Raw genomic sequence first — 27,132 nt, forward strand, 5'->3', positions numbered from 1 at the left:
GCCCTCAGTCCAGACCTGCTCTGCCCATGCGCCACGGTCCAGACCCACAATGCCCAGCCTGCCCCCCTGCTCTGCCCATGCGCCACGGTCCAGACCCACAACGCCCGGCCTGCCCCCCTGCTCTGCCCATGTGCCACAGTCCAGACCCACAACGCCCGGCCTGCCCCCCTGCTCTGCCCATGTGCCACGGTCCAGACCCACAATGCCCCTGGGGCTCCCACACAGTTCCCATGCACCTTAGTATGGACCTGCAGCCCTAGGAGGCCTCTCCCATTGCTGTAGGCCCCACTGGGCCCCAGCACCCCACCTGCCCCAAGTGTGATGGACACAAGCCGGTGTCTGCCGATGGGGACACCCTGCTGCAGGAAGCTACTTTAGGCCCAGAGCATGATGAGAACAGAGACTCCCCCCTCGCAGTGGGGTGGGGCAGGCTGATCCCTCCCCAGGCAGCCGCCCCACGGGATCCCAGAAGTGGGGTGAGGTGGCTGCTTAGCCCCAAGAGGCTCAGGGCGGAGCGTGCCACCGGGCTGATGGCTTCACTAATGGGGTATCGGATTCTCCCTGACAAGGACACAGCGCACCTGCCATCGCAGCGGAGGCCGCTCAGCCCCGGCTGCCCTGCTCAATAGCACTAATTGGAGCTGATTTATCTGTGGTTAATGAATTATCGGGCTGATGCTTTCGGTTCTGGCAGCTGTCCCAGCGCTGGTGCTGAGGGCTGGGCGGTGTGGGCAGCTGGCCAGGGGGCACCCGGGCGGGACTAGTGAGGGGAGACTCTGGGAGAGCACCCAAAGGGGCAGATGTCTGTACGGCCCAGGGCTGGGCTGGGGCTCCCTGGTGGATTGCCAGACCTCTCGGCAGCTAGTGCTGCAGGAAGTGTCGGAGACGGCCCGTGCTGTCGCGATTTCCAGCCCCGCTTCCTGGACCCGCTCCCCAGCCGTTCTGGGGCAATTCTCCGGCGGGACGCGGACACCTGTCTGCTCCAAACCCCCTGCCATCACGCAGGCTCCTGGGGCCTGACCCTAGCCCACTGGAGCTCGTGGAAAGGCTCCCGTTGGCTTCGGTGGGCTTTGGACAGGCGCTTAGTCACTGGTGGAGCTGGAGCCAGGGCATAAGGCGGATGCCACGACCCTCTTCCCCAGTTGGCGCTCAGTGGCAGAATGGTCCAGAGGTTGGGGCTTTATCTCAGGAGAGCTGGTTTCAGTGCCGCACTCTGCTACGAACTCACCATGTGTCCTTGGGCAAGTTCCTTAGCCTCTGGACATCAGCCCCCCACCTGTAAATGAGCTAATCGCCCTGTCCTGCCTTCCGGGGCAGTGAGGAGAAATCTGCCGCAGTGTGCCCAGTGCTCAGCTGCCACAGCAGAGGGGGCCCGGTGAGCCCCCCAACAGCCAGCGGGCGTGTGCGCAGTCAGGCCCGAGCCTGTCCCTGTGCAGGAGGCACCGATCCCATCTGGGAAGGCGCCGAGCGGTTCGTTACCGTTTACTGAGCGGTAACAGGGAAATCGATGGTGCTTCAACGTTATGACCCGACTCCGGAAAGGTTTTTTCTCCCCACGTGTATTTCAGCCTCTCTGGTTCTAAGCCTGATATTCCAGTGCCGGCTGCCCCAGGCCCTGGGCTGACCTGCAAAGCACGGCCGACGGGCAGGGCCCAGGCCTTGTGGGAGACGCAGTGGGCTCCCATGGCAGGTCTCCTTCAGCAGCCCCTGACCTTGGGGAAAGGCGCTGCGTGGGGACCCAGGAGAGCGGTCTCTGCCACAGACTCCGTCTCTTGGAGCCTCAGTTCCCTCGCTGGGCAATAAGGATCCTCCCTCTGCCTGGCCAGGGTTCGTGCAGCACCCTGCACAACAGGGCCTCTAGCTCGTACTGCGAGAGAAACGGCTGCAGCAGGCGGGGAAATGAACACGCTTGGAAAGCAAGATCTTCCCCTCCCTAGGGTCCCCCCCCCGGGTGAAGTTTGGGGGTCCCCCGTACCCCACTGCACCCCCCGAGAGTGCTGCCCAGGGGGAAGCACAAGGAGACGGGGGGTGGTTGGGGAGGAGAAAGAGGATTAAAGAGGAATCAGTGAGGTGCCGTTCCCGTGCCAGCTTCTGCGCCAATTTGAAATCAGCGAGTGTGGAGGCCCCAGCACTGTGATAATAGCCTGGAGCCCGCAGTGCTTCATCACGGCACAGGCGTGGCATAAGGTAGGGGGGTGAGATCGTCCTCGCCAACCATTCACGCTCCCGCCCCTCGCGGGGGAACGGGGCCAGCTCCTGGCGCCACCGAGGCATCAGAGAGGTTTGTAACGAGCAGCCTGCAGCCCCTACATCCCGGTGTGCCGAGCCCTGATACAAGAGACAGACACAAAACTGCAGGGCAGGGAGCCTTCAAGCTGCTTCCATCCTGCCTGAGGCCCAGACTGGGAGCTCTCCGGGGCAGGGACTGCCTGCTTTGTTCCTGTCCGTGTGTCCCCCGGCTCTGCAGGCCTGGGGCCTGGTCTGAGACTCCAAGCACCACCCTAAAAGGAACACTGATGCCAGGAACAAATCTAGGGTGGACTGGCCTTTCCGGAGACACCCAGCCCTGGATTAGCCTTCGTTTTTAGCCAGGGGTTTTACTTTTCTCCGGGAGCAGAAACATTCCCGGGAGAGATTCCTGCATCCCTCAGAACGAGCTGGGGGTTTCGCTGCCCATTAACCCCTTTGTGTGGGGGTTTTCATAGTGTTTGTAAGGCTGGCAAGAGGGGCCCACCTGGCTGGAGTCTGAGATTCCCCCCAGGGCAGGGGTAGGAGCAGACTTAGCTTTGCACCCCCCTTTTCTCAGCCTCCGTGGCTCACTCCATCCTCGCAGCATCTGCCAGCCAGGAGTCAATCAGTGCCCACGGGCACCTGCACTCCCATCCCCAGCCTGGCACCGCCGCAGAGACCAGTCAACGGCCATCAAGTGCCACGCCTGCCCTTGGCTGGATTTGAACCGGCGACTCAGTTTGGCCGGGCGGCTGTTCTCAGCCCCTCCTGTCCCTGCAGGGCCGAGGCCACTCACCTATTTCGCAGTTCTCCCCGGTGAAGCCCTGGTCGCAGCTGCAGCTGTAGATGGTTCCGTTGGACTGGCAGGTCCCGCCGTGCAGGCAGGGGTTAGTCTCGCAGGGGTCGGCCTGAGCTGCAAGACACAAGGCACGGGTGCATGGGCATGGGGCAGAGCTCGGGCCCCTTGGGAGACGGGTGCTGAGGCCACTGCTCAGGCTCCCCCCCCCGCCCCTCTCAGGCTCCCAGGACCCACGGAGATCACTTCACACATGGGCCATCATCAGTAATCTGTGTGGGCTCCTCACGAGCAGGGTTTGTTCTCCGGCTCCACTGGGCAGCCTCCCTGCATCTCTGCTGTAGCCATGCGCGCTAGCGGGTCCTTCCCCCACCCACCTGATACCAACCAGGGGGGTCACTCTGTGGCAGCCCCCTTCAGAGCAAGAGACCCAGGGCTTGTCTGCACAGCCCTTATCTCTGGCTCTCTTGCGAGCGCTGCCCCTCACTCAAGTCCCAGCCACACTCAAAGGCCTCTGGCTCAAGCATGGGGGTGCTTTGCACTAAGCCGGCCGGCCGACGGGCCCAGTCTACACCCAAGTGCTGCTCACACTGTTGTCACTGCTCTGCAGTGTGAATACAGGCCTGAGCCATCTCAGTGCTGCTAGTCCTCCGGTGCCTTCCCACAATTCCTTGCCATTGCCCTCCTCCCTGCTTCAGTCACGCCCCAGTTCGTCCAGCCTGGTTCAGCGTTTGAACCCCACGCGGCTCTGCCCTGGCAGCAGGGCTGCCGTGGGAACGGGGCCCTGAGCGAACTCCAGGAGACAGCCACATTTGCACACTCTGGTAATGTGCTCGCATGTGGCCATCTGCTTGCCCCAGGCCCACCCGCTCCGCTCCCCAAATGAAAGCCCAGCTCCGCAGCCCTCTCTCTCCTTCTGGTCCTGGTACGCGCCCAGCTGTTAAGCCGTGACAGGGTCTGTGCTCTTGATCTCTGCAAGCTGGGATTTTTCTCCCGCTTTTATTCTGGGCCCGCGTGCGGGACCCGCCGTGCACGCCCGGCACCCAAACGCAGCCTTAAAATATGCAAAAGATTTGCAGCGAAGGCAGCTCAGACGCCTGCCAGCTGGCTCGAGTTGGAATCTAATTCTTTCTTTTTATAATTAGTTCTGACTGACTTTAAACAGTCTCTGGGGGAACCAGCAGGCAGCCCTCGCATGGCAATGAGGAGCATAGCCGAACGCCAGCAGCCCTGCAAAGTCCGAGATAGGCGAGCGGACTTCTCCGCCGGCTGAAGTGGAGGAATCTCGCTCCATTTAGCTACACAGAAGCACTTAATGGGCAGAGAGGACACACCAGGCAAACAAACAGCTGAGCCCCTCCACCAGGAGCGTTGCAACGCGCAGGGTGAAAGCCCCTGGCAGAGGGAGAGCGACTGGATGAGCCGAACGGCAGAAGATGGCTCCTCCAAGCAGCTTTGACATGCTGTGTGCTATCACTTGGCCATAGGCTCGGACCTGCCGGGTACGTCTATACCGCAAAGGACAGTGTGTTGGTAGCGTGGGTAGGAATCCCCCCACTAGCGTTAATCCACCGGCACGGGTAACAACAGCAGGGAAGATGCTGCCACAGGGGCTAGCAAGCCAAGCATGTGCTCAGGGTCCCCCGAGTGGGGTTGTACCTTGGAGTCCATCCCTGTTCCCTGCTTCCCACTGCTGCCCCCAGAGCCCCCTGCTAACGGCTGGGTTTTCAAGTACACAACGCCGAGAATTGGGGCCAGATTTTCGCAAGAGCTCAGCATGGGCAATCACGAGTTCTTGTACAACAGGCACATTCTTCCTACAGGAATATTAAAGGCGCAGCACTGCAAAAACAGAATCTTTCTCTCTCCCCCTCCTTCCTTCCATCCATGGTACCTCGTTCGGTATCAATTCAAACGAGAGGTGGCAAATCTAAAACCAATGTGAGGAAATACTCCGTTACACATTCATCAGTAACCTATGGAACTCCTTGCCACGATATAACACACCCATCGATCTATCTGTCCCCAAACATCTATCTAATCTAATCTATCCCCATCCACCCCCTCTATCTGTCCTCGTACACCCCCTCTATCTAATCTATCTCCATCCACCCCCTCTATCTGTCCTCGTACACCCCCTCTATCTAATCTATCTCCATCCACCCCCTCTATCTGTCCTCGTACACCCCCTCTATCTAATCTATCCCCATCCACCCCCTCTATCTGTCCTCGTACACCCCCTCTATCTAATCTATCTCCATCCACCCCCTCTATCTAATCTATTGATTTATTTATTCCCAAACACCCTCTCTATCTATGTATCCTCGTACACCCCCGCTATCTAATCTATCTGTCTATCTAATCTCTTCATTAGATTCTCATCTTTCCGTCTCCAAGCTGGAAGAAAGTGGGTCCCTTTGATTTAGATGCCAGCAGACCCCGAAGGGGTTTAATGCAGAGACTAATGATGCCCCCTAACCTTCGAGTGTGTCTCCCGGGAGCTACGTCTGCAGCCATCTTATTTTTCAAACTGAGTAACAGCGGCTGCATGGGGCGCTGCATCCAGCGCAGGAGCAGGGCCTGACCAGGAGGGAAGGAGTTCACAGCCAACAGGCTAGGCCAGGGCAAGCCACTCTCAGACCCCAAGGCCCCAGCTGATTGTGCAGGGCCCAGCGGGGCCTATTTCCAGCCCAGCCGAGAGCCGGCAGAGGCGGGATCTCCCCTGCAGGGGAGCCGCACGGAAGGCTTGGCGGTTAGTGGGGGACTGACGGGATCACGTGGAGGGCTCGGTGTTGGCGTGGGGCGGCACAATGAGCAGGGGCAAAGAGGCCTCAACTGGAACGCCACCAAATTCCCCCCGGGCTTTTCCGTCGGAGCCTTCGCCCTCCCGCAGCCGACGTCTCAGTCCGAGCTCAGGGAGCCACGTACGGGGGCGAGGCCCTTCGGTCTCACTTCCAGCCGTTGGGGTCATTTGCATCCAGTGCGTGATGCCTGCCGGGCCGCGGCGGGGCTCAGCCGGCTCTCCAGGGCTGATGGCTGCGCCCCGGCACTGACCCCACCGCCCCGGCAAGGGCTTAATTAGGACCCGGGGACTGAACAGCGAGTGTCACCAGGTGCTCCAGGTTAATGGCATAGCAGCCTCGTTTCCTGCCCAGCATACCTGGCTCTGCATGGGTGCCGGACTGCACCCCCGAGTTTGTTAGTGCAGGCCTGCCTGCGGGGGCTGGGCTGTGTACGCTGATTTGTTATTGTGGGGCTGCCTGCGGGTGCTGGGCTTCCCACTTCTCCGCCTCCCCAACCCAGCCAGAAAGCAGAAGGGGTAACAGAGGAGAGCAGTGCCCCGTGGTAGCTGGGACTGGGGAGAGCTGGGGCCAGCGCTAATGGAGCAAACCCCAGCAATCAGGCAGTCGCAGCGCCCCTAGCCAGGCAGGCCGGGCAGACGTGCTGGAGACAGGAAAAAGAATCCAGGAGCCCCGCGGCTGTTTGTTTGCTCGGCAGGCATCAGTGCCGCCAGCTCCCACAACGCGGCAGGGGATGCGCCATCCCCGCTGGCTATGGGAATGGAGCAGAGACACTGCTGGAGAACTGCCAGTAAAGCCGGCGCTGAGCGCGTGGGTGAAGGCGCGCTGCACCCTGGGTGGTGATGGAGGGTGAGTGGGCATGCTGGAGCCAGGGGCAGGAATAGGGAAGAACAGCTCCGCTTTGAGTGTTTGTGTCTCTTGTTATAAATCCACCAAGACCTAGTGACGGGGCTAACCATAGGAGAGAAAGAAAGAAAGAAAGAATCACCATCTCTTTCCAGGCCAAGCAGTGTCTTGGCCTCGTGAAACCCCGCCCTCTCGGAGCTGTAAGTGCTTTACCAGGAAGATGTGTTCAAAAGCAAAGCCCCAAGTGCACCTTATTAAAACCATCTCACATCTTGCCCTGGGCTCGCTGGGACCTATTAGCAGGGATGCAGGGGGGTCCGGGCCTGCCCATCAGTATGCAGGAGAGCACGGCCCCCCTTTCCCAGGTGCTGTTCTGTGGCCAGCTCGGATTTGTAGGTAGTGGGGGGTCCCCTGGATCTCGACACCGCTAAGGCCAGTGTGGAGAATGCTAAGGCTGCAGCACAAGGCTGATGGGCGGGTAAATTCCAGACCTATGAAAGGCAGCATTCTGGGGCCAGGCTCCATGCGCCGTTCACCAAAAACACCCTACAGGACTGAGCAGAGCGACCCCTGCAGAGGGAGGGACATGCCTGGGGCTTCTCTATCGGGGTTTATAGACATGCACCAGGTGGCTCCACCCAGGGTGAAGCGCTCCCTGCTGCCTGCACTATTGTGGGAGACCCAGCCCGGATAAGGTGAGGAGGTTACTCTGGGACTGGACCGTAGCCAGGGCTACCTGTCCCCTGGCTGAGCCACCCAGCAACCCTGCAGCATGGCCGGCTTCCACGCAGGGATGTCTCTGCAGTCTGGGCTGGCTTGGCCAGGGAGCTGCTAGGATGGGGGAGCAAGGGACAGAGGCCAGGAGGGTGGGTCTGCACAGGGGGTGTGTGGTGGTGGGGGGCAGTTTGGGGAAGGGACCTGCCTGGCTCACTCCACAGGCCGGCAAGGAGGGACACTGAGTGTTATACCCACAGCCGTGACATGGGGAAACTCCTGTCCCCGGGAAGTTCTACCACATCATAATCTGGTTTTGCCCCCAAACGTGACAAAAAAAGTCACCATCTGGGAATTTTTCATGAAATGAAACAGTCCAAAACTATTTGGTTTTGAACGTATTGTTTGGACTGTTCATTGATGACATTACAGGCGAGCACGGTGCAACATATTGACAGCAAAGTCTGAAGGATAAAACGGAAACGAAAAGTTTCCGGTGAAAATGTAGATGAAAAAGTTACGTTCCCGCAAAACATTTCAATTTCATGGAATCAGCATTTTCCAATGGAAAATTTCTGGCTGGCTCTTGTAACTAAGAGGCCAGTTCATCCAGGCCTAGCGAGAACCAAGCTGCAGCCCCCTCCCCACAGTCAGCGCTGGGGAAAGAAACCCACCTGGGTCAGGTCAAGAGCCGGGGCAGTGGGGAGGGTTGAGGAATCGCTCCAGGTAGGAGTCTGTCTGACCTACCTCCCCCTTGGGGGGAGCTGACTGCTCCCCCTACCCCCCAGCATTAGCACGGCCACAGGACAGAGTCTGTGTTGCCCCAGAAACAATACGATCGTGCCAGGTTCCTGCTGGGCGTGCCAGGGCGGCGGGGTGAGGTGCCACAGTGTATTTGCCCATCAGGGAGCTGTTTGCAGGGGCTCGGCCCAGCAGCAGCTCCAGCTCCCAGCGCTGACCCATATTTCACCGGCACGCTCCTTTCCCAGCAGCGTAGGAACCTCAGACTGCTGAATATTAACCGTGTTGACTTTCCCGCCTCTCAGTGGCTCCAAACTTTAAATATAGTTGTTGTCTTTCTCCCAGCTACTAAAAGTCTTTGGATGCTAAATATTCCCTGCCAGGAGCTGCCTCTCTAGCTATTATTATTAGCAACTGCAAATATTAAATATTTAAAAGCCTGGGTTCCCGGCTCGCTCTAACAGCACAGAGCACGTCGAGAAATCCAGGCTATGCCTGCAGCCCCGTCGTGGGTGGAAGGAGAGCTCTGTATAAAACTCAGCACCGAGGAAATTGGTGCTAATAAAATAAATCCCCCTGAACCCTGGCCTTAACATTGAATCAATCTCTCTATATCCTAGTGTGTCTATCCGTTGGGCTGTTTATCTGTCGCCCTTCCTAGAGTCTAGTCTTTCTCTCCCGAAATCCTCATAGACTCATAGACTTTAAGGTCAGAAGGGACCATTATGATCATCTGGTCTGACCCCCTGCATGCTGCAGGCCATAAAACCGTCCCTACCCCTTCCCTGGACTCTGCTGTTGAAGTCCCCAATCCTGTTTTTAGTGACTTCAATCGGCAGAGACCCTCCTGCTAGAGATCCCTGCCCCATGCTGCGGAGGAAGGCGAAAAACCTCCAGAGGCTCAGCCAATCTGCCCTGGAGGAAAATTCCTTCCCGACCCCAAATGTGGTGATCAGTAAGACCCCGAGCATATAGGCAAGAGTCTCCAGCCCGACCCCGTTAGCCATTATACTATTTACCCACCATTGCTTGGCTTTCCTCGGCTACTATGTTTTACCATTAAACCATTCCCTCCATAAACTTATCTAACTTTATCTTAAAACCAGACAAGTCCGTCGCCCCCACCGTTTCCCTCGGTAGGCCGTTCCAATATTTCACCCCTCTGACCTATCTATCTATCCCAATACACCCCCTTTATCTGTCATCTATCCAGCTATCCATCCCCCTCCCCACGCTGCTATCTACCTATCTATCACCTAAAATCCTAGTAACTCTCTCTCCATCCCTAGAGCCTAGTGGCTCTATCGACTCGGTTTTCTCTACTGTTCTCGCGCTCTCTCCGAAGGCCCCTGGTTTTTAGCAGCTGGGCAGACTTGCTCACTGAGCTACGCACAAGGACTCTGCTGAGTTTCCCCCTCGGCGGATCTAGCATGCCAGGAGGCTGCCAGCTCAGAGGAGAAGCGGAGACTATTTTTTGCCGACTTGACTGTATCCGAGTTGCATTTCATCAGCGGCGCTGCTCAGTTGGAGAACCTCTGCGTAGGGCGCGAGGGTGGCTGCACAGGAAGCAGAGCCAGGAAACTGCTCCTTGTTCCATGAGAGATGGGGGAACCTCGCCCTTTGCCTGGGCCAGGTCCTGCATCCCCAGACGTCCCCCATGACTTCATCAGGCTTTTGGTCAGGCCCTGGGATGGAGGGAGGAGAAGTGCAGGGGTGGGGTGCAGCTACCCCGAAACCTGGGATCAGGAGCAGCAGTGGGCAGGGGAAGAGAAGTGGGGGGTGGGGGGGACACACAGAATGGCATCTTGCAATGTGCAGACTGCTTCCTCCCTCAGAACTGAGTGGCTTCTGAGGGACTGTCTTTGCCAGCCCGGCTGTGAAGACCTGGGTTCAAATCCTGGGAAAGCTCCTAGGGTTTCAGGAATGGCAGGCAAGCAACACAGCTACCACACTGTGTAGCACAATTCAGCATGACTGAGGGGCATCGGCAGAGCTGGAGGGGGAGCCCAGGTCTGGAATAGGAGGAGGGGGCTATGGGTTGGGAGTGGGGGGCCCAGCTCTTGCTCGTGCTCTGCCTGGCTCCAGCAGGTGCCACCACCCCTGAGCTCCCAGCATGGGCCCCGTTCCCGGCTCTGTGGGCCACCACTTACCCAGTGTGCTGGCCTTGCTCTCCCCTCTCCAGGTCGGGCTCTCCTTCTCCCCCACAAAGGGCAGCGCTTGCTCCTCTCCACTCCCGCTGTCCGCCAGCGAAAGCCCCGGGGCCTCAGCCAGGATGCCCTCTTGGGCTATGTCAATCACGGGCTGGAGAATGAATCTGTCCGGCTCCGCCTCGGGTACCTCGAAGGCCTGGCTGGTGGGCACGGCGGGCTCCAGGACGCCTTCCTCCCGGGATCCGGCAACCAGCGGGGACAAATCAGTGGGCAAGCTGGGCAAGGGGTCCTGAGGGCCGGCGCTCACCCTCGGCCGTTGTTCCAGCGGGGGCGGCCCAGCTGCAGAGCCCCACAGCGTCGGGGGCTCCTCCCTCTTGGCTTCCCCTGAGACATCCTCCGCGTTGGGCTCTGTGAGGCTTGCAGCAGGCGGTGCGGAGGGTGAGCTCTCCAGCTCCGTGGCACCGGTGGCTCCTGGCAGCCCGGTCATTGCGACAGCAGCCTGGGCTGATCCTGCTGCAGGGGCTCGGTTAGCAACTGCGCCGGGGAGTGTGGGACCCGGTGTGGGGGAGTGGGCAGGCTCCGTGATTGCCAGCCATGGCTGTAGGAGGCTGATGGCTGCTGCCGCCATCTGCCCCCTCCTGGTCACAGGCCAGTTGGTCCCTGCCGGCTTGTAGGGGCCCAGAGCCACGGTCTGGGTGGTGCCAAAAGGGAGTGTAGGGGGACCCACAGACTGCTCCGCTGACCCGTCTCCGGACAGCGCTGCAGCCAAGTACACGTCCTCGCCCTCCCCCTCCAGCTCCTGTGGCCGTGGCTGGCTGGTTGCCATTGCCCAGGCTGGGCTGGGCTGCGTGGCAGGTTCGCGGCTGGCCGGCTCGCTGTCCCTGCCTGGAAACTGGGCTGGTGCCACCTGAGGGTCAGAGCGGGCGGGTTCTGGGGATGGAATCTCCTCGGCGGGATGAGTGACGGCGCCTTCGACTTGCAGCTCGGCCCGCTCATCCTCGGCACGCTCGTCTCTCAGCTCCCGGGCTGGGCCAGGCAGGCTGGGCAGCGTTTCCTCTGTGCCCGGGGGTTCATCCAGAGACTCCAGGCCCAGAGCCCTGTGGGCGTCCATGCCAGCTCGCTCTCTGGGATCCTTGGAGCCAGAGCTCTCGGTGCTGGCTGCTGGGCTGCCAGCGCGGCCAGCCAAGGAAATGAACCTCTCCGTAAAGCTCACGGCTTTGCCCTTCCTCTCCGGGAAGCTGTACTCCGCAGCGCCGCTGCCTTCGCTGCCCCCGGGGTGGGGATGGGCGGAGGGGGGCGCTCCCGGATCCTCAGCATAGGGGGGGAGAAGTGCATGCAGGTGGGCCCTGGGGAGGGCAGGTAGCGGCAGGATGGGGGTGGCACCCTCCTCACTGGAGGTGACCTCCCCAGAGGAATCCTCCGCATCCTCCCCAGGGGGTGGCAGCCCCAAGCCCCCCACCTGGGGGTAGTCGCCTCGGACGCTGGAGCTGGGGAGTGGAGGGTCGAGAGCAGCCTCCTGTAGGGGACTGAGAGCGTCTCCTGGGGTCAGGGTGCCGGCCGGGAGCAGAGACACCCCACTGGCTGCCGGCGTCAGGGTGCTGTCAGAGCTCCAGTCCCGTCTTCCCTCCTCCGCGCTGGCTGCTGTCTCTGCCGCCCCCCGAGTACCCATCAGTGACTCTCCCACCCCGCTGGTGTCGGCCGCATGCTCTGCCCAAGGACTGTCGCTGGCCGGCGGCTGGTCAGTGGGAGCCCAGCGGCTGTGCTGGGGGAGCGGCGGTGTCAGGTGGAGGGTCCATTCCGGCAGTTCTTTCTGGCTGGGAGCGGATGGTGAGGGGGGTGCTGGGGCTGTCCCCGTCTGCGGGTGCCATGGGTGTGTTGATTCCCTTTGCTCTGCAAAAAGCCGGAGATGTTGGTTAGCAGAAGGCCCTGGGGCATGGGCAAGGGAGCAGCGAGGGGGCATGGATCACACAACCGGCTACACCAGGAGCCCCTCTTCTAAATACAATAACCAGACAACAGCAGGACCCACGCAGGCCAAAGGGAAGGGCCCAATCCTGGCAGTGCAGGGCTTTGACTGCAGAACTCCCGTTGGGCCCATCCTGGCTCCTGGTCTCAGCAGGGTCAGGGGGAGAATCTGCCATGCGCTGGGGGTGTTACTCATCCCCCCCGCCGCCCCGAGTCCCATACTAGTCATTATGGATGAGGAGTTGTTAAGCACAGATGATGTGCTCGGAGCTGTACAAGACCCGATGCCCCGAGTGGAGAGCCCCACCCACGCAGGAGGAACGACCGCCGGTAACCACTGTGGCGCTCATTGCCGAGGCCCGTCTCAGTGCTGGGATGGTCTGACTGTAAACGCTCGGGTCTTGGCGGGCTAGTGCAGAACGCGGAGGTGTTTCATGTTGGCAGAGGGGAAGGGGTGGGTGGGTGGGTCACAGCACAGTCATAGGAGTCAGGACTCCTGGGTTCTCTTCCTGGCTCTGGAAGGGGAGTGTTGTCTGGTGGTTACAGCAGGGAGGGCTGGATCTCTATAGGACTCTGACACGGTCTCACCTAGGGCCAAATTTTCAAACCAGGCAGGGATGCGGTGGCATGGACGGAGCTGTGCCTGACGTGCCGACACAGCCACCGCATTTGTGCATGTACATCAGCTACGTGCACGTGCGAACGGTCAGATGGGGCTACTGCACCTGCGTGTGTGAGAATCATTTGTGCAAATTCAATACGCAAAACGTACCACTGCTTTCGGCCACATGCCCTGGCTGTGCCCTGCTCCTCAGCCGTGGGCCAGGAGCTCTCAGGGGCAGGCGGTGGGTCTACAACACGGGGGGATCCTGGGACAGAAAGCACCATCGGTGCACAAGGGTCTGAGGAGAGGTGCTATTGAGTGGCTGGACACCCATCACCCCGGCCCCTCTCCTTGGGCTGTGACGAGCGCCGAGCTCTCAATTTACACAGCCCTGCTCTGCGCTGCCACATTATCACAAGGACTTGATAATGGCCTTTAATGATGAGCAGCAGCAGATCCCGGCTAGGCAAGGTTGCCATGGCTACTGGCTCCTCATCACTCAGGCAACATCTGGGGAGGAGGCTCCCCCACTCTGAAGGCCTCGTTAGTTGCCAGGTGATGGGGGGGGGGCTGCACATGATGCTCTCTCTCCTGGCGGGGGAGGGGAGACAGCCCTTTGTCCAGGGGAGGCTCCCTCAGGTGTGTGTGTGTGTGGGGGGGGGGAAATGTGGGAGATGGGGTGGAGAAGGGGGCAGGAAGGGCTCAGGTCACCAACAGTCCCTGGGAGCAGGGGGTGGTGGGAAGTGAGAGCAAGGGAGTTGTTTATACAGCCAGTGAATTCAGTGCAGATGGGAGGGGGTGGGAGGAAGGGAGGGGTGCCCTTGCATGGGGAGAGGGAGTCTGTGGACTAGGAGGGAAGGGGGCAGAGTGAGTGGGGGGGGAGGCGGCTGGTGTTGTATTGTTGGGGCTCTCTGGCTCACTGCCCCCACCTCCCTGAGCCCCTCACAGGGACCTGATCTTGTCTGTGCCGCGCCTGGCCCGACGGGGACCCCCCCATCTCGGTCGGCGCCCGCCCCGTGCCCGGCCCAACGGCGGGCCCCCCATCTCGCCTGGGGTCTGTGAGGCTCCCAGCACGACGGGGCCCCGATCCTTGGGAGTGTAGATGATCCCATGATACAGTGAACAAGAAGTCAGACCAGGGCAGAGCAGGAGTAACCCTGTGGACATCAGTGGAATTGCAGGTGTAATGAGCGGACTAGACCGTGGTCAGAATGGGGTGAAATTGGCACGACTGGGCGGGAAACGCTTCTCTCTGTCTAGATACAAATCGCTCAGCTCATGGGGCTGCCCTGGCAAACACATGGGCAGATGATCAGTCCTGCATTATAAAGCTACAGCGGCCGCAAAGAATTCCACTTCACCCCCTGCCTCGGATAGAGGTTAATTAGAGATACTCACGGTAGCCGACCTGCCCCTCGGCCTGCCCATCCACTTCGTTGGAGAGAGGATAGGCGCCTTCCCCTGCGTGGGCCTTGGCGGTGGGCTTGGCCGCAGGGAGGATCTCGACCGCGTTGTCCACTCTGCCTTTCATCTCCTGCGCCAGGCCAGGGGCAGGCGTGAGGCCCCCCCAAGCATTGCCGTCCACGCCCTGGGCTTGTCCCTCGCGCTGCAGTTGGAAGTAGCGGCCGTTCAGCCCCGAGGAGATGCTCTTCTTGGTGGATTCGGGGCCTTGGGGCAGATGGCTGGGTTCATCCGGAGCAGCGGGGCTTGGCTGCTCGGGCTTGTTGGCAGCGGATGATGCCCCCATGCTATCCTGGGCCACGGTGCTAGCGACTCCTTCCTGGGGGAGCTCTGGGGCAGGGCTTTGGGAAGGTGGCTGCGGATCAGCTGACAGGGGCCCCCACGTGATGCCAGTGTGCCAGGTTGGCTGGAAGGCATCGGTGGTTTCCCCCAGGGCTGGGGCGTCTCTTTCCTCAGAGGACAACTGGCTGGGGCCAGGTGTCTCCTCCCAGCGGCCTGTGGTGAAGCCCAGCGGCTCGTGGGCTCCCTGGTCGCTGCTCACCCCATGCGCTGGTGCCTGGTCGACCATATTCAGAGACTGATCTTCCCCTGGCCCAGCCAGAAAGGAGACTGAAGAGGGTTTCGGAGACACGGTCTCAGCCAGAACCCTGGCCCCGTCCAGAATGGGAGCTACCGTGGCTGCTGCCCTCTCAGATCCCACCTGGGGCGGCGCCGGGTCTTTCCCGGCTGGGCTAGCCGTCACCAGCTGCAGCTGCTCGTCCTCCGTCAGGACTGGCCCCAGCAGCTTGTGCCGCAGGGTGTAGCGATCGCGGGTGATCTCCTTGGAGTCCCCGGACACGCTGGGGTCCTCCCGCTCCTTGGGGATCAGCTCGTTTCGCGCCAGAGGCAGCCGCTCCTCAGCATGCTCCACCAAGACGTTATCAATGCCCAGAGGGTCAGGCCCCGCCGGCTCCAACCCATCCAGATCCTGCTCCGGCTGCCCACGGTCCAAGCTGCTCTTTGTTTTCTCAGGACTCAACTCGTCTGGTTTCTTCTGTGACGGGGAAGGCTGCTGACCCGCTGCAAAGAGATGAACGAGGAGCTGACACAGGCTGCTCTGATCCAAATGGACAGAGACGAGAACCGGGCGTGTGCTAACAAGGACTCAGTGGGACTCACCCAGCAAGGGCAGGAAGCCCGCCTGCGAACCAGGCCTGGACCCAGAGCCAGGTGAAACCCGGGGGCCTGGAAGTCTCGTTTGGCTCCAGCCCCTACGGGGTTGCAGGAGCATTGGGGAGATGAAGCCTTATGAGTGAGCGTGAGGGGTGGGGGGCACAGGAACGCCAGAACGAGCCCGTTTCCTGTTTGAATCACTAATGGACAGTGTGAGAGGAGCCGACCAAGCGACTCGCACCATCCCCAGGGAGTAATGGAGGGATCTCCGAACCAGCGCCAGAGTCATTAACGGAGGGGTCACCACACGCAGAGCAGGGCCGTGGAACAGGTGGGGAACCGAGACATGGGAGGTGTGTAAAGGGATTCAGAGTCATGTGGAGGAGGTGGCACAGGGACAGGCAGGCACCAGGGTTGTGGGGTGGGTGGGTGATGCAGGGATAGGCGGGCACCAGGGTTGCGGGATGGGTGGGTGACACTGGGACAGGTGTGCACCAGGGTCATGGGGAGGCGGTGATGCAGGGACAGGCAGGCACCAGGGTTGGGAGGTGGGTAAGTGACGCAGGGACAGGTGGGCACCAGGGTCGTGGGGCGGGCGGGTGGTTTTAATGACACGGAGGGTGATTCTGGATCAGGAACTGGACAGGCCCATCACCCCTGGTCTGATCGGTCCCCGGAAGGGACGCACTCACTCCCACCTACCTTTGTAGCAGTAGGCGTCAAACTTCGAGGCTGGGTCCGGGAAGCCCGTCCGGTTGGGGAACTGGTACACGGTCCTCACGCCCGGCTCGTCCCCGCCACATTTTTTACGTGGGGTCCTAATTGGGTAGCGGACGCTTCCGTCAGCCAGCCAGCCTGGGTCGCACTGGTCCAAGCCATCCCTCCAGGCTAAGTACAACTGGCCCGTGGTGGCTAGCGAGGCCCCCCGGTTCTGGCAGTGCTTCCTGGCTCCCTGAGACGTCAGCCGTCCGGGCGTGGAGACGTAGAACACTTTCCCTGCCAGGGGAAGAAAAGCCCATTGATACATACAGCTCACCAGTCACCTAGCAGTGCAGCCACCTCTGGGGTGGAATGCAACCACAGCTTAACAGTGCTGTATAACAGCTGGGATGTGAACTGAAGCCTGGTGGTGCAACAGAGCCATTGACTTTACTAGAGTGATGCTGACTTACACCAGGTGAGGATCTGGGCCTCTTGCATCCAAGGGATGGCAGGTTCATGCTGGCATCCAGCCAAGATATGTGAGCTGGCCCTGCCTAGGCCTGGGAATCTTTGCTACCACTCAGCACCCCACCTTCCCCTCTCATCTGAGAGAAAGCCCCTCCAGCAGCACAGCTGTCATCCTACCGGGGAACTGGGGCAGAACTGGCTCTGGAGGGCAAACATCCCCACCACTTGCTGAGAGACGCTTGGGTCTCCCCTCCAAGTGCTGACCAGGCCTACTCCTGCTTAGCTTGCAAGGCCTGCCACAGCACAAATCCCAGGGGCAGAAGGGGGTGCAGCTGTAGCATCCCTGAGCCACCCCACCACTCAAGGTCACTGGAAAGGCTTCAGGTGCAAAGAGGCAATAAATTCTCCTTTGCTCCATTTGCTGACACGGCCGTGAAATCAGCATCCGTCAGCCCGCGGAGCTCGGAGCAGAGGAATGCATTTTTAAAGTCTTCATTGCTTAAGCAATAAGGCACAGCCAGGTGCACAGTGCTCCTGAGTTTATCACCGTCCCCTGGGGGCGGCATGCAGCCAGCGGTGCGTCGCCAATCAATCAGGAGCCGCCCGTTGCTGGCTGAGGACCGGCCCTCAGGGAGCCTTTTATTGACTCTCAAAGAGCAGCAGGGGAGGCAGCGCGTGGAGGGGAGATGGCCAGGGCTTGGCACCAAGGAGCCCGCTCCCTGCCCTGAACCTCTTGGGGTAAAAATCCTCCTGGCTTCTCTGCACCCAGCAGGGACTGGGGACCCTGCCAGAGAGACACTCCCAGCCCAGAGGTGCCGGGGGAAATAACTGCCCCCCTCCAGTCATGTCCCAGACCCACTTCCCAGCCCCTGAAAGCAGGCGGCAGGAGGGGCCCTTTGGGGCTGCCTAGGGAAGCGTCGTCGGGAAGGGGCCCACGCCCCAGGCTTGCCTTGCAGCTCCCTGGCATAGCAGTAGACGTCATAGGCTTCGCTGGCTTCCCGCTCCCCATAGCTGCGGATGCCCGGGAGGCTGCTGCGGTCTCCGTAGCAGCCAGGTCTGGAGAGCGTGATGGGGTACCTGTGGGGAGCAGGTGCAGAGCAGCCGTCATGGGCCTGGATCAGCCCTTGTCCTGCCTGTCCCACAAGCCTTGGACAGCCACAGAACAGATGCTCCCTCCGTGCGGCTATGCTTTAAAGCAGGAAGCATAGAGTGCAAAGGGAGAGATGTGGGGGGAGTCACAGCTTCACAGCATCCCCACCGGTGTCTGCAGGGAGCTGGGGTGGGGGTAGGGGCCCGGTGTCTCTGCAGGGGGCCCTTTGACAGCAGAGATGCCAAGCCCCGGCTCTCCAAATTTGTGACAGATCTGGCTGCATGACACTCAGGCGGCGGCACATTGATCTCGCAGAGAATCACTCGCCACGGGGAACCGCGCTGGAATCAAGCAGCCGTCACTTTGATTCAGGTCAGAAGCTGAGGGTGTCTGATGGCAATTTTAATGATAACGGAGAAGAGGTGGAGGGGGAAAAAATCTCTTGATATAGAGGAGAGCTGGGGGCCCAGGGGGATGGAGGGAGGCTCAGGGAGAGATGGAGAGGGGCAAGGGGGAGCTGGAGGTGTACAGATGGGAGATGTAAGTGCAGATCTGTGTCCTGAACCCAAAGGAGAACTGTCCCCTGTTTGCTAACAGCAGAAGAGCAGCCGCAAAGTGCTTGGCAGGGATTAACCACCTTCCACCCCCCACGCTCAGGGTCATTCTCCCCAGGGTCATTTGCGGATGGAGCGGGGACATGACTCACTCAAGGTCACACAGCGAGTCAGTGGCAGAGATGGGAGCAGATCTGTGCACATGGGACAGGCCCGCGCGTGGAAAGGCACCACTGTGCACATGGGACAGGCCCGCGCGTGGAAAGGCACCACTGTGCACCAGTTACCAAGCCCCTTGCCTGATCTGCAGACACACAGGTGTTTTGCACACACATGTTTTGCACGCGCGGGAACCTGCTTGGGGCAGATTTTGCAGGCTGCTGCTATCTGAATCTATGGCTCAGTGGCTGCGGCTTAGCTGGGTCAGGGCTGTGTTACGGGAGCCTGGGCCCACAGGGAAATAGGGATCTAGGGGCTCCAAAGGAGGGATACAACATCACATCGTTCCCAGGACTCCGGTGCTGCCAGGCGAGGTGCGAGATGTAGAAACGAAGCAGCCGCGTCACACTGTGAAGCGGTCCCATAGTCCCACCCCCATCACCGAGCGGCCACTCTCCCATAGGGCTACTCCCCGAGCCGCCTCCTGACAGCGCCCAGGATCCGGGGGCTCCCCCGTTTACCGGACGGTCCGGTCGGCCAGCCAACCGGCATCGCAGTTGTCGTAGCCGTCTTCGAAGGCAGCCTGCAGGTGACTCGGGGAGGCGATGATGGCGGAGTTTTCCTGGCAGGTGCGCTGGGCCTCGGGGAAGGTCAGCGCGTAGCGGTTGCTGGCGGCTCGGTAGTGGAACACCACGCCTGGGGAGAAGGGGACATGCGGGGCGTGAACAGGGGACAATGCCGATGGGGGCTGCGCAGGGAGGAAGGAGCCCCCCCCCCCCCTCCAATCAGCCCAGAGACAGTTTGTCTTAGGGACAAAGTAAATTCTACGCTGGTGAAAGGGGCTGGATTGATAGCCCTGGAGCCTGCCGTTTGCTGTTTATCCACAGAGAAGGTGTTTGCTCAAAGTGACACAGTGACAGAGCTGGGGACACAAGGCAGCTGTCTGGATTCTCAGCCTCCCCGATCACACTCACCTCGCAGCACTGGGAATAGAACCCAGGAGTCCTGGCTCCCAGTCCCTCTGCTCTAACCCACTAGACCCCACTCCCCTCCCGGAGCCAGTAACAGACCCCAGGAGTCCTGGCTCCCAGCCCCCTCTGCTCTAACCCACTAGACCCCACTCCCCTCCCGGAGCCAGCAGCAGACCCCTCTGAAAGAGAAAAGCAAATCATGAGTAAGGCCCCAGTTGCAAGTACTACAGCCCCGCGGAGCCGCTAGAGCTCCGGGGGAAGCTCCGGAGGAGGCCGAGAAGCAGCCGGCAGCGTTTGCTCGTGGAGCGTGGACAGCACCCGAGCCGGGCTACGCGCGGATAGAGGAGTCGCTGGCCATGGGCTGTCAGGGTGGAACGATTCCATCGGTTCCCCTTTGGACACCAGCTGGACGTGCAGCCTGAGCACGAGCCGTTAGCATCAGCGGGAAGCTGCTTCCGGGGGCGCCCAAGTCACTACACTGCATGTTACTGGGACTCCAGCGTACCGGGGTGAAGAGACGGCGCACCCCTGCTCAGTGCACAGGACACACACACGTGTACACACAGCCAGACAAGGAGAGAGACCCAGAGCCAGGGCTGCCCTGAGAGATACCAGTGCCACTGCCTACCCTGCAGCAGCTGCCCTGATCCCAGCTGCCCCCAGGGCTCAGTTCACCTCCAGCTCCTGGGACTGGCAGCACACGGCGGTGGCTGGGCTCTGGCCAGCCTGGAGTAGCCGACACTCCCGCAGTGGCTCTCCCGCAGGCATCCAATGGGAAACTAATCACCCGCTTGGCTTGTGCATCACTGCGCAGGTGGAGGTGGGGGTGAGGGATGCGGAGCAGCAGGTGGCAGAGGAAGTGTCCACTCTGGTGCTCGGCCTGCATGGCTCACGACCCCCATCCTGCCGGCGTGCCCCCACCCCCATGTTGCCATGTCCCCAACTCACCCGTGACTTCCAGGGGCAGCAGGTCCTGCTCGTCGTCAACGCCGGCCACCACCTCGCAGCGGTACAGCCCGGCGTCGCTGGCCCGCGCCGCGCTGATCACCAGGGTGGCATTGTAGCGGTTGCTGGGGTAGCCAGGCAGGGACACCCTCCCCTCGTAGGCTTTCACCACCTTCACCACGTTATCCTTGGCCACCAGGACTGGCACGTCCTCCTTCTGCCCGGATGCCGCCTGCACCTTGCTCCATTTGATGCGAGGCGGGTCCGGTGGCTCGTTGGGCCCCAGCGAGGCCGAAGGCTGGAGCAAGAAGAGGCAGGGCAGGGCCACTGGCTCAGCCAGCCCCACACGCAGCGGCTGGTGCTGGACCTTGTTGATGCGAATCACCTTCCCATTGTCCTGGGAGCCTGCAGGAGAGAGACAAAGAGGAGAGGGGATCAGAGGGAGGTATACACCTGGGGGGAGCGAGATACCCCTGTGATAGGCACAGCCGAGAGAAAGAGACAGAGACGCATGTTCTGGCCAAACCATCTCAGACTCAGAACCGACCCCAAGCTCAAATCGGAACCGACTCCAGGGTGCAGAAAAGTCCCCTGCATTTCCCCCAACAGTTTCATTCTCACTTCGTCCGGCTGGGATCTGGCAGTGCCGGGCTGCCACTGGGAAGCTATTGGGGTCCATTTCCAGCCCCATGATGATGAGCATTCTGCCCAGGTCTCCCACATGGTCCCCAAGCTCCTGTGATCCGTTCCCACTGGGCGACTCTCAGAGCATCCGTTCCCTGGGAGCGTCACACGGCGAGGACAGGGCGAGATCAAGCAGCCCTGTCGATCCCTCGCTGATGCCTACAGGCAAGGGGCAGTTTGTACCAGCGCCAGTGGCGGCACCCCTCCTGGCTGGTATCCATTCCCCCTGCAGGCCCGCGATCACTCCCACAGTGGGTCTGGCTGACACTGCAGACACCGGGGGGCTTTTGTACGGGTATAAATCAAGTGATCTGCGGTGGGGAGCAGGATGCAGATCAGCTCTGGTTACTAGCTTTCACCCCCTTGGCCCTAGAGCTGCAGCAGGTGCCGACAGCCTGAACCAGACCCGCCAGGTCAGAAGGTCCCTGGGCTGCGGTGGTGTCCCCTGTCGAAGCCCAGCTCCGGATCTCCAGCACTGAGCTGGAAATGCCCTCTGCAGGACAGCGCGGCAGGCTCCCACCAAGCCAGGCTGGGAGCACAGAGCAAGGGCTTGCCGCCTTTGCCCACAAGGAAGAGCCCTGTAGACGTCCACGGGCCCCAGTGTCACCTCGCTGCCGGGGAGGAGACCAGCTACCTGAGAGCAGGTGAGAGCAGGGTCAGAGGAGCGAGCCCATGGTCAGCATACACCTGCTGCTGCACCAACAGATGCACTGCAAGGGACCTCCAGCCAGCCGCCAGGTTCTGTAGCACCGCAGAGCTATTGGCTACCTCTGCAGCAGGTGGCACAAAGCACGGCTAGAAACAGGCCTCTGGGCTAGGCTGCATGGCCCATGACTCTTCTGCTAGGGCCCTTTTCGGTGCTCCTGCATAGCACGCACGGTGGTGGAGATGCTGGGACGGCTTTAGCAGCAGGGCTGTCTGGGCATGAAAGGGTGTCAGGCAATCCGGTCCCGGCAGGCAGCTAGGTTGATTGGCCCAAGCTGTGCTTAATTGCATGAGTGCTGACACCTGCAGCAGGGAGCCCGGGATAAAAGCAGCCCTGGCAAACCTGGGCTATTGTCATTTGGGGCTGGGATGCAGGTGCAGTGAGGGGTAGGGTGAGGTGATCTGGGCAGGGTTCTTTAGCGAGTGGAAGATAAAGTAGCTAAATATCAGCTTAGATCAGGAGTCCTTTCTAAGCTGCAATTAACAATTCTCCTTCTTAATTGCATGTTTGCAACCCTCTTCTCTCCTCTCGAACATACTCTGAACCCCCCCAGGGTTCTGCTTTGCCCTAGGCAAGAATAAAAGCTAACTCTCCTGTGAGAAAATGCAGCATGTGCCTTCTCCAGAGAGGGCTGTCTGAATGCGAAATGGAAGGTGCCTCTGATGGAAGGAGGCATGGGCCTGAGATCAGGGGGATCTGGGCTCCAGTCCTGGCGGGGTGCAACTCTGGCCAAGTCCCTGCATCTCCTTCTCTGGAAAAAGGGGTTAATGAACTTTCCTTTTCCCCAGCCAATATTGTGAACCTCAAATGATCAGAGACCATGAAGCAGGCACCAAAGATCGTGAGTTTGGCTTCCTAGTGAAGAGATTTAAACAGGATGATAACTAGTGGGTTCTTTCCCTTTGCTTTCTGGGGGTGGGGCCATTTTCCATCTCTTCTCTGCAACGAGCAGAGCCAGAAACTTACCCTTTTAAAATAAAATGAAAGCTGAGACTTGCACTTAATCCCATGAATCCAGAAGCTGGGGATTAAAGAAAATGCCGTGAGGCTGGTGATACAACTGGGAGCGCTGCCCTGAGGAGCTGCCTGGCACAGTGAGGGCCTGATCTAGGTTGGGGCCTCTAGGAGCTACCCCAATTCACATGATAAGGAGGGAGGGGGAGTTTTTGAGATATAGGCCAGAGACTGGACCCTCCTCCGCCCCCCCACCCCCACTCTACCAGCAATGCGACCCCATCTCCCTGAGCTTGTTCTAGCCAAATGGTGTTGCCATGTTACCGGCCTGTCCTTGCCAAATGTGATATGCCCAGGCCAGAGGCTCTGTTCCTCCCCATGTTCCTCCAGCCTGGGCCCCACAGCTAAGAGCTTCCTATGGCAGGAGGCACTGAGCTAAAGGCCCTTCGCCACACCTATTGGGTTGCCAGGGCACCCACACAGTCCAGCCCTGCCCCGGGGTGTATAAGGGGGAAAGCGAGAGGTCTGGGCGCTGGGGCGAGTAACAAAGGTCCTATGGATGCAGTGGGCTGGTCTATGGAGGTGTCAAGACCAGAAACCAAGGCTCCTCGGTGCGCGCAGCATGATGGGGGGGATGCCGTGCCGGGAAATCTTTGAGCTGCCAATTGGCCTGGTCTCTCTGAGGCCCGAGGACCAGCTTTTACTGTGAGGTTTGTGTTTGCAAGCTCCCTGCCTGCCATCCCCACTCTAGCTCCTTGCACTTGGTCCACCAGCCCCATGAGGGATTGAGTTGTATGCAAAGCAGCGCCCCAGGGAAAGCCGTGTCCCGCTCCACATGAGTAACCCAGAACCCGCCAGGCTCTCCGGCTGGGCTGTTGTTCCCTAGGGCAGGCATCAAAGAACTGCACTGCAAGGATTCATCTACCTCAAGGCATTTACTGAACGTCGTAGAGTCCAGCTGGGGGCCCTTCCATGTGGTGCCATCAATTTCTAGGTGGTGCTAGCACGTATGAAAATAGAAACCATGTGCAAATGGAAACCCCTATGGGGGGACCCCCTGGCACCATGCTTGATGCCCTTAGCATCTTTGTGTGTTCTAAGCTGGATCTTAGAGCTTGCAATAAATGCTATTGTTGCCCCTCTGCCGAGCCATATTCTTGCAGATCAGTTTCCACTGGAGGAGGAATAAATGAAGTAGAGTCTCTGTATTTTCCTAGTGTAATTATTTACGTCATATACACCCGTCCGGGAACAGAGTGGCCACAAATGGTACACAGCCACTCCCCTCTGTCTGAACTTTTGCTCAAATGTAAAGTCCTACATGTAGGAGCAAAGAATGCAGGCCATACTCGGAGCACAGGGGACTATCCTGGGCGGCTTTGTGGGTCACAGTGGATAATCATCGGAACATGAGCTCCCAGTGCAACCCTGGGATGCATAAAAAGAAGACTCTCAAGTAGGAGTAGAAAAGTTAGTTTGCTTCTGGATTTGGCACTGATGCGATCACTACTGGAACACTTTGTGAAGTTCTGGTGTCCACAATTCATGAAGGATGTTAATAAATTGGAGAGGGTTCAGAGATGAGCCACAAGAATAATTAGAAAACTTGCCTTGTAGTGATAGACTCCAGGAGCTCAATCTATTTAGCTTAACAGAGAGAAGGCAAAGAAGCAACTTATCAGTCTACAACAGGGGTAGGCAACCTATGGCACGTGTGCCGAAGGCAGCACGCGAGCTGATTTTCAGTGGCACTCACACGGCCCAGGTCCTGGCCACCGGTCCAGGGAGCTATGCATTTTAATTTAATTGTAAATGAAGCTTCTTAAACATTTTAAAAACCTTATTTACTTTCCATACAACAATAGTTTAGTTATATATTATAGACTTCTAGAATGAGACCTTCTAAAAACGTTAAAATGTATTACCGGCATGCGAAACCTTAACTTAGAGTGAATAAATGAAGCCTCGGCACACCACTTTGGAAAGGTTGCCGACCCTGGTCTACAAGTACCTCCGTGGGGAGCCCAGATTCGATAACACAGGGCTCTTCAGTCTAGCAGACAAAGGTCTAACCAGCTCCAATGGCTGGAAGTTGAACCTAGAGAAATTCAGACTAGAAACGAGGCACAATTGTTTTTAAACACTGACAGAACAATTTACCAAGGGTCGTGGTGGATTCTCCAGCACTGGACATCTGAAAATCAAGACTGGATATTCTTCTCAAAGACGCGCTCTGAGTTCAAACAGGAGTTAATTCAGGGTGGTCTCTGGCCTGTACTACGCAGGAGGTCAGACAAGATGAGCACAGGGGTCCATGTGGCCATAGAATCTATGAACTCTCAGCCCAAACACCAGGGAACTGGTTCCCGGGGAGCAACTCTGCCCCAGGAACTGACTAGCTCTGCTCCCCCGCTGCTTGCTACAGCGCCCCAAAGCATCACCAAACTACCAACAACGCAGCATGGCTTCAAGGACACTGCTCGCTCACGAAGCAAAATATCTGGAGACGGTAACGGCACCTCCTGGTATGATATTGACCTGGTGCCTCTCAGCCCAACTACCAGATCAAGGGACCTGGGAAAAACTGGGGAAGAAATTTCCCTCCCAGTTTATACAGCAGAGCACAGTCCACATCAGGATGGCCCGGAACTGTTTCAGGGAGATTCCAGTTAATCCTGTGTCTGCCGCATACCCCGCCGCTGCTTTACCACTGACTCTTAGTGAATTCATTCCAGGCTGCCGGCAGCCGGGAGGAGATCCCCCCACGTTGGCACAAGATCCAGCAGCACATGGAACTTGGTAGCTGGTCCAGGCTCCCCACTGAGGCTTTCCCCACGTGGCTGGATCTATCCGTAATGCCCAGCTCCACTCTGCCTCCAGGCGTAGCCTCACCCGAGTCAAAGCCTTTGCAGACTTTCCCACCCCCTTGGTAAGAGGACTCCATAACCCGGCAGGTTGGCTTGCTCCCCATTCCCTTCCCCAGTGACCCTCCAGCATGGGCTTTGATCGTCTGGCATCAGTGAAATCCAGCTTGGAGGGAGAGGGCCTGGCTTGGCATTGAGCCCGCAGCCTCATTGCTCACCGGGCCGGCCATACCTGCAGCAATTCCCGAAACCACCGGGAAAGAGCCAAGTGTCTCGCTGCTGCCCAGATTGTTAGCAGAGACGCTGCTTGGCAAGCTGCGGATGGCAATTAGGGCACCAGGACTCAGCCTCGTCAGAATTAACAACACGCACACAATGGTGCTCCCCAGCCTGTGCGGTGATTGATTTCCCCTCTGGCCAGCTGGACCCAATTAGCGCGCAAGAGCATCAGCAAAATGATCTGCGGAGACACCTCCTCGCGCTGCCCTGTGAGTATCACCCTAACCTCCAGCGGCAGGCAGCCAGCCACCACTACCACCGGCCCTGCCTGGTGAGCCCGGGTCACTAGCTCGGGGAAGGTTTCAGAGTAGCAGCCGTGTTAGTCTGTACTCCTGTTCTTTTAGCTTGGGTAACTCGTGAGATCTCCCCTCTAGACAGCGCCTCTCCTGCCGCACGACGGCTAACCTGGCGCTAGGGCACGGCAGCTGTTTAAGGCCGTGCAGCAGGGCAGGATGGGAAGTGATGAGTGATTTGGGACGCGGCTAACACCACGGGGAGGCAGAATGGAGCTGGAATGGAACCAGGACACCAAGGTTAATACCCTGCCCCTTATGCCAAACACCACATGGGATCTTTAGTCCCTGCATGCAGCCTGGGGGTTAGTTGGACTTCACCTCCAAAGGGCAGAGTGGGCCCACTGCCCCACCCTGATACATAAGAACGGCCATAGAGGGTCAGACCAATGGTCCATCTAGCCCAGTGTCCTGTCTTCCGACAGTGGCCGGTGCCTGGTGCTTCAGAGGGAATGGACAGAACAGGGCAATTTATCGAGTGATCCATCCCCTGCCATTCAGTCCCAGCGTCTGGCAGCCAGTTACGAACCCAGTGGAAGCAGCTCCATGTTGTGAATCCCCGGCGTCGTCTATTGCCACGGTTCTTTGGTGATCCCCACCCGATCCCCCAGCCCAAGTTAACCCTGTGTCGCTCGTGAGAGCGGACAGAGCGCGGTGGGGCTGACACGTGGCTCTCCAGCCAGCCTACGGGAGTACAGGGCGGGAGAAAGCTCCTTCCCCCCTCCCCGAGGCTCCAAGGCTGCGATTATCTCTGCCCCCTCCAGCCATACGCACTAGGGCCTTGGATTCTTTATCTCGGCAGAACAGGCCGCCCTGAAGGCAAACGGCTCCCGTTGGACTCAAGCGCCCAGACCCAACCACAAATTCATGACTGGCTCCCGGGAGGGGCAGGGAGGAGCTGGGAGCCCTGTGGTGGGTGCGTGGATGTCATTTCGCAGCCGGCTGTGACAAACACCACATTCTAAGGGGTGAGGTGGGCTGTGCTGTCTAAGATATCAGCAAGG

At 59.4% G+C, this 27,132-nt stretch overlaps 1 protein-coding gene across 1 annotated transcript in view; it reads right to left on the reverse strand.

Moving 5' to 3' along the window:
* NCAN (neurocan) overlaps positions 1 to 27,132 on the reverse strand; it is a 77,011-nt gene that overhangs the window by 15,491 nt on the left and 34,388 nt on the right. Inside the window, exons 3-9 of the mRNA XM_054013879.1 lie at positions 20,352 to 20,753; positions 18,954 to 19,128; positions 17,579 to 17,706; positions 16,162 to 16,455; positions 14,245 to 15,366; positions 10,278 to 12,167; positions 3,026 to 3,142 (exon numbers count right to left, since the gene is read on the reverse strand). Of these exons, the coding sequence (XP_053869854.1) occupies positions 3,026 to 3,142; positions 10,278 to 12,167; positions 14,245 to 15,366; positions 16,162 to 16,455; positions 17,579 to 17,706; positions 18,954 to 19,128; positions 20,352 to 20,753 (4,128 nt within the window). The remainder of the gene's footprint in view (positions 1 to 3,025; positions 3,143 to 10,277; positions 12,168 to 14,244; positions 15,367 to 16,161; positions 16,456 to 17,578; positions 17,707 to 18,953; positions 19,129 to 20,351; positions 20,754 to 27,132) is intronic.

The sequence above is a fragment of the Malaclemys terrapin genome, chromosome 24 (assembly GCF_027887155.1).
Source record: "Malaclemys terrapin pileata isolate rMalTer1 chromosome 24, rMalTer1.hap1, whole genome shotgun sequence".
In the NCBI taxonomy this organism is placed as follows: Eukaryota; Metazoa; Chordata; order Testudines; family Emydidae; genus Malaclemys; species Malaclemys terrapin.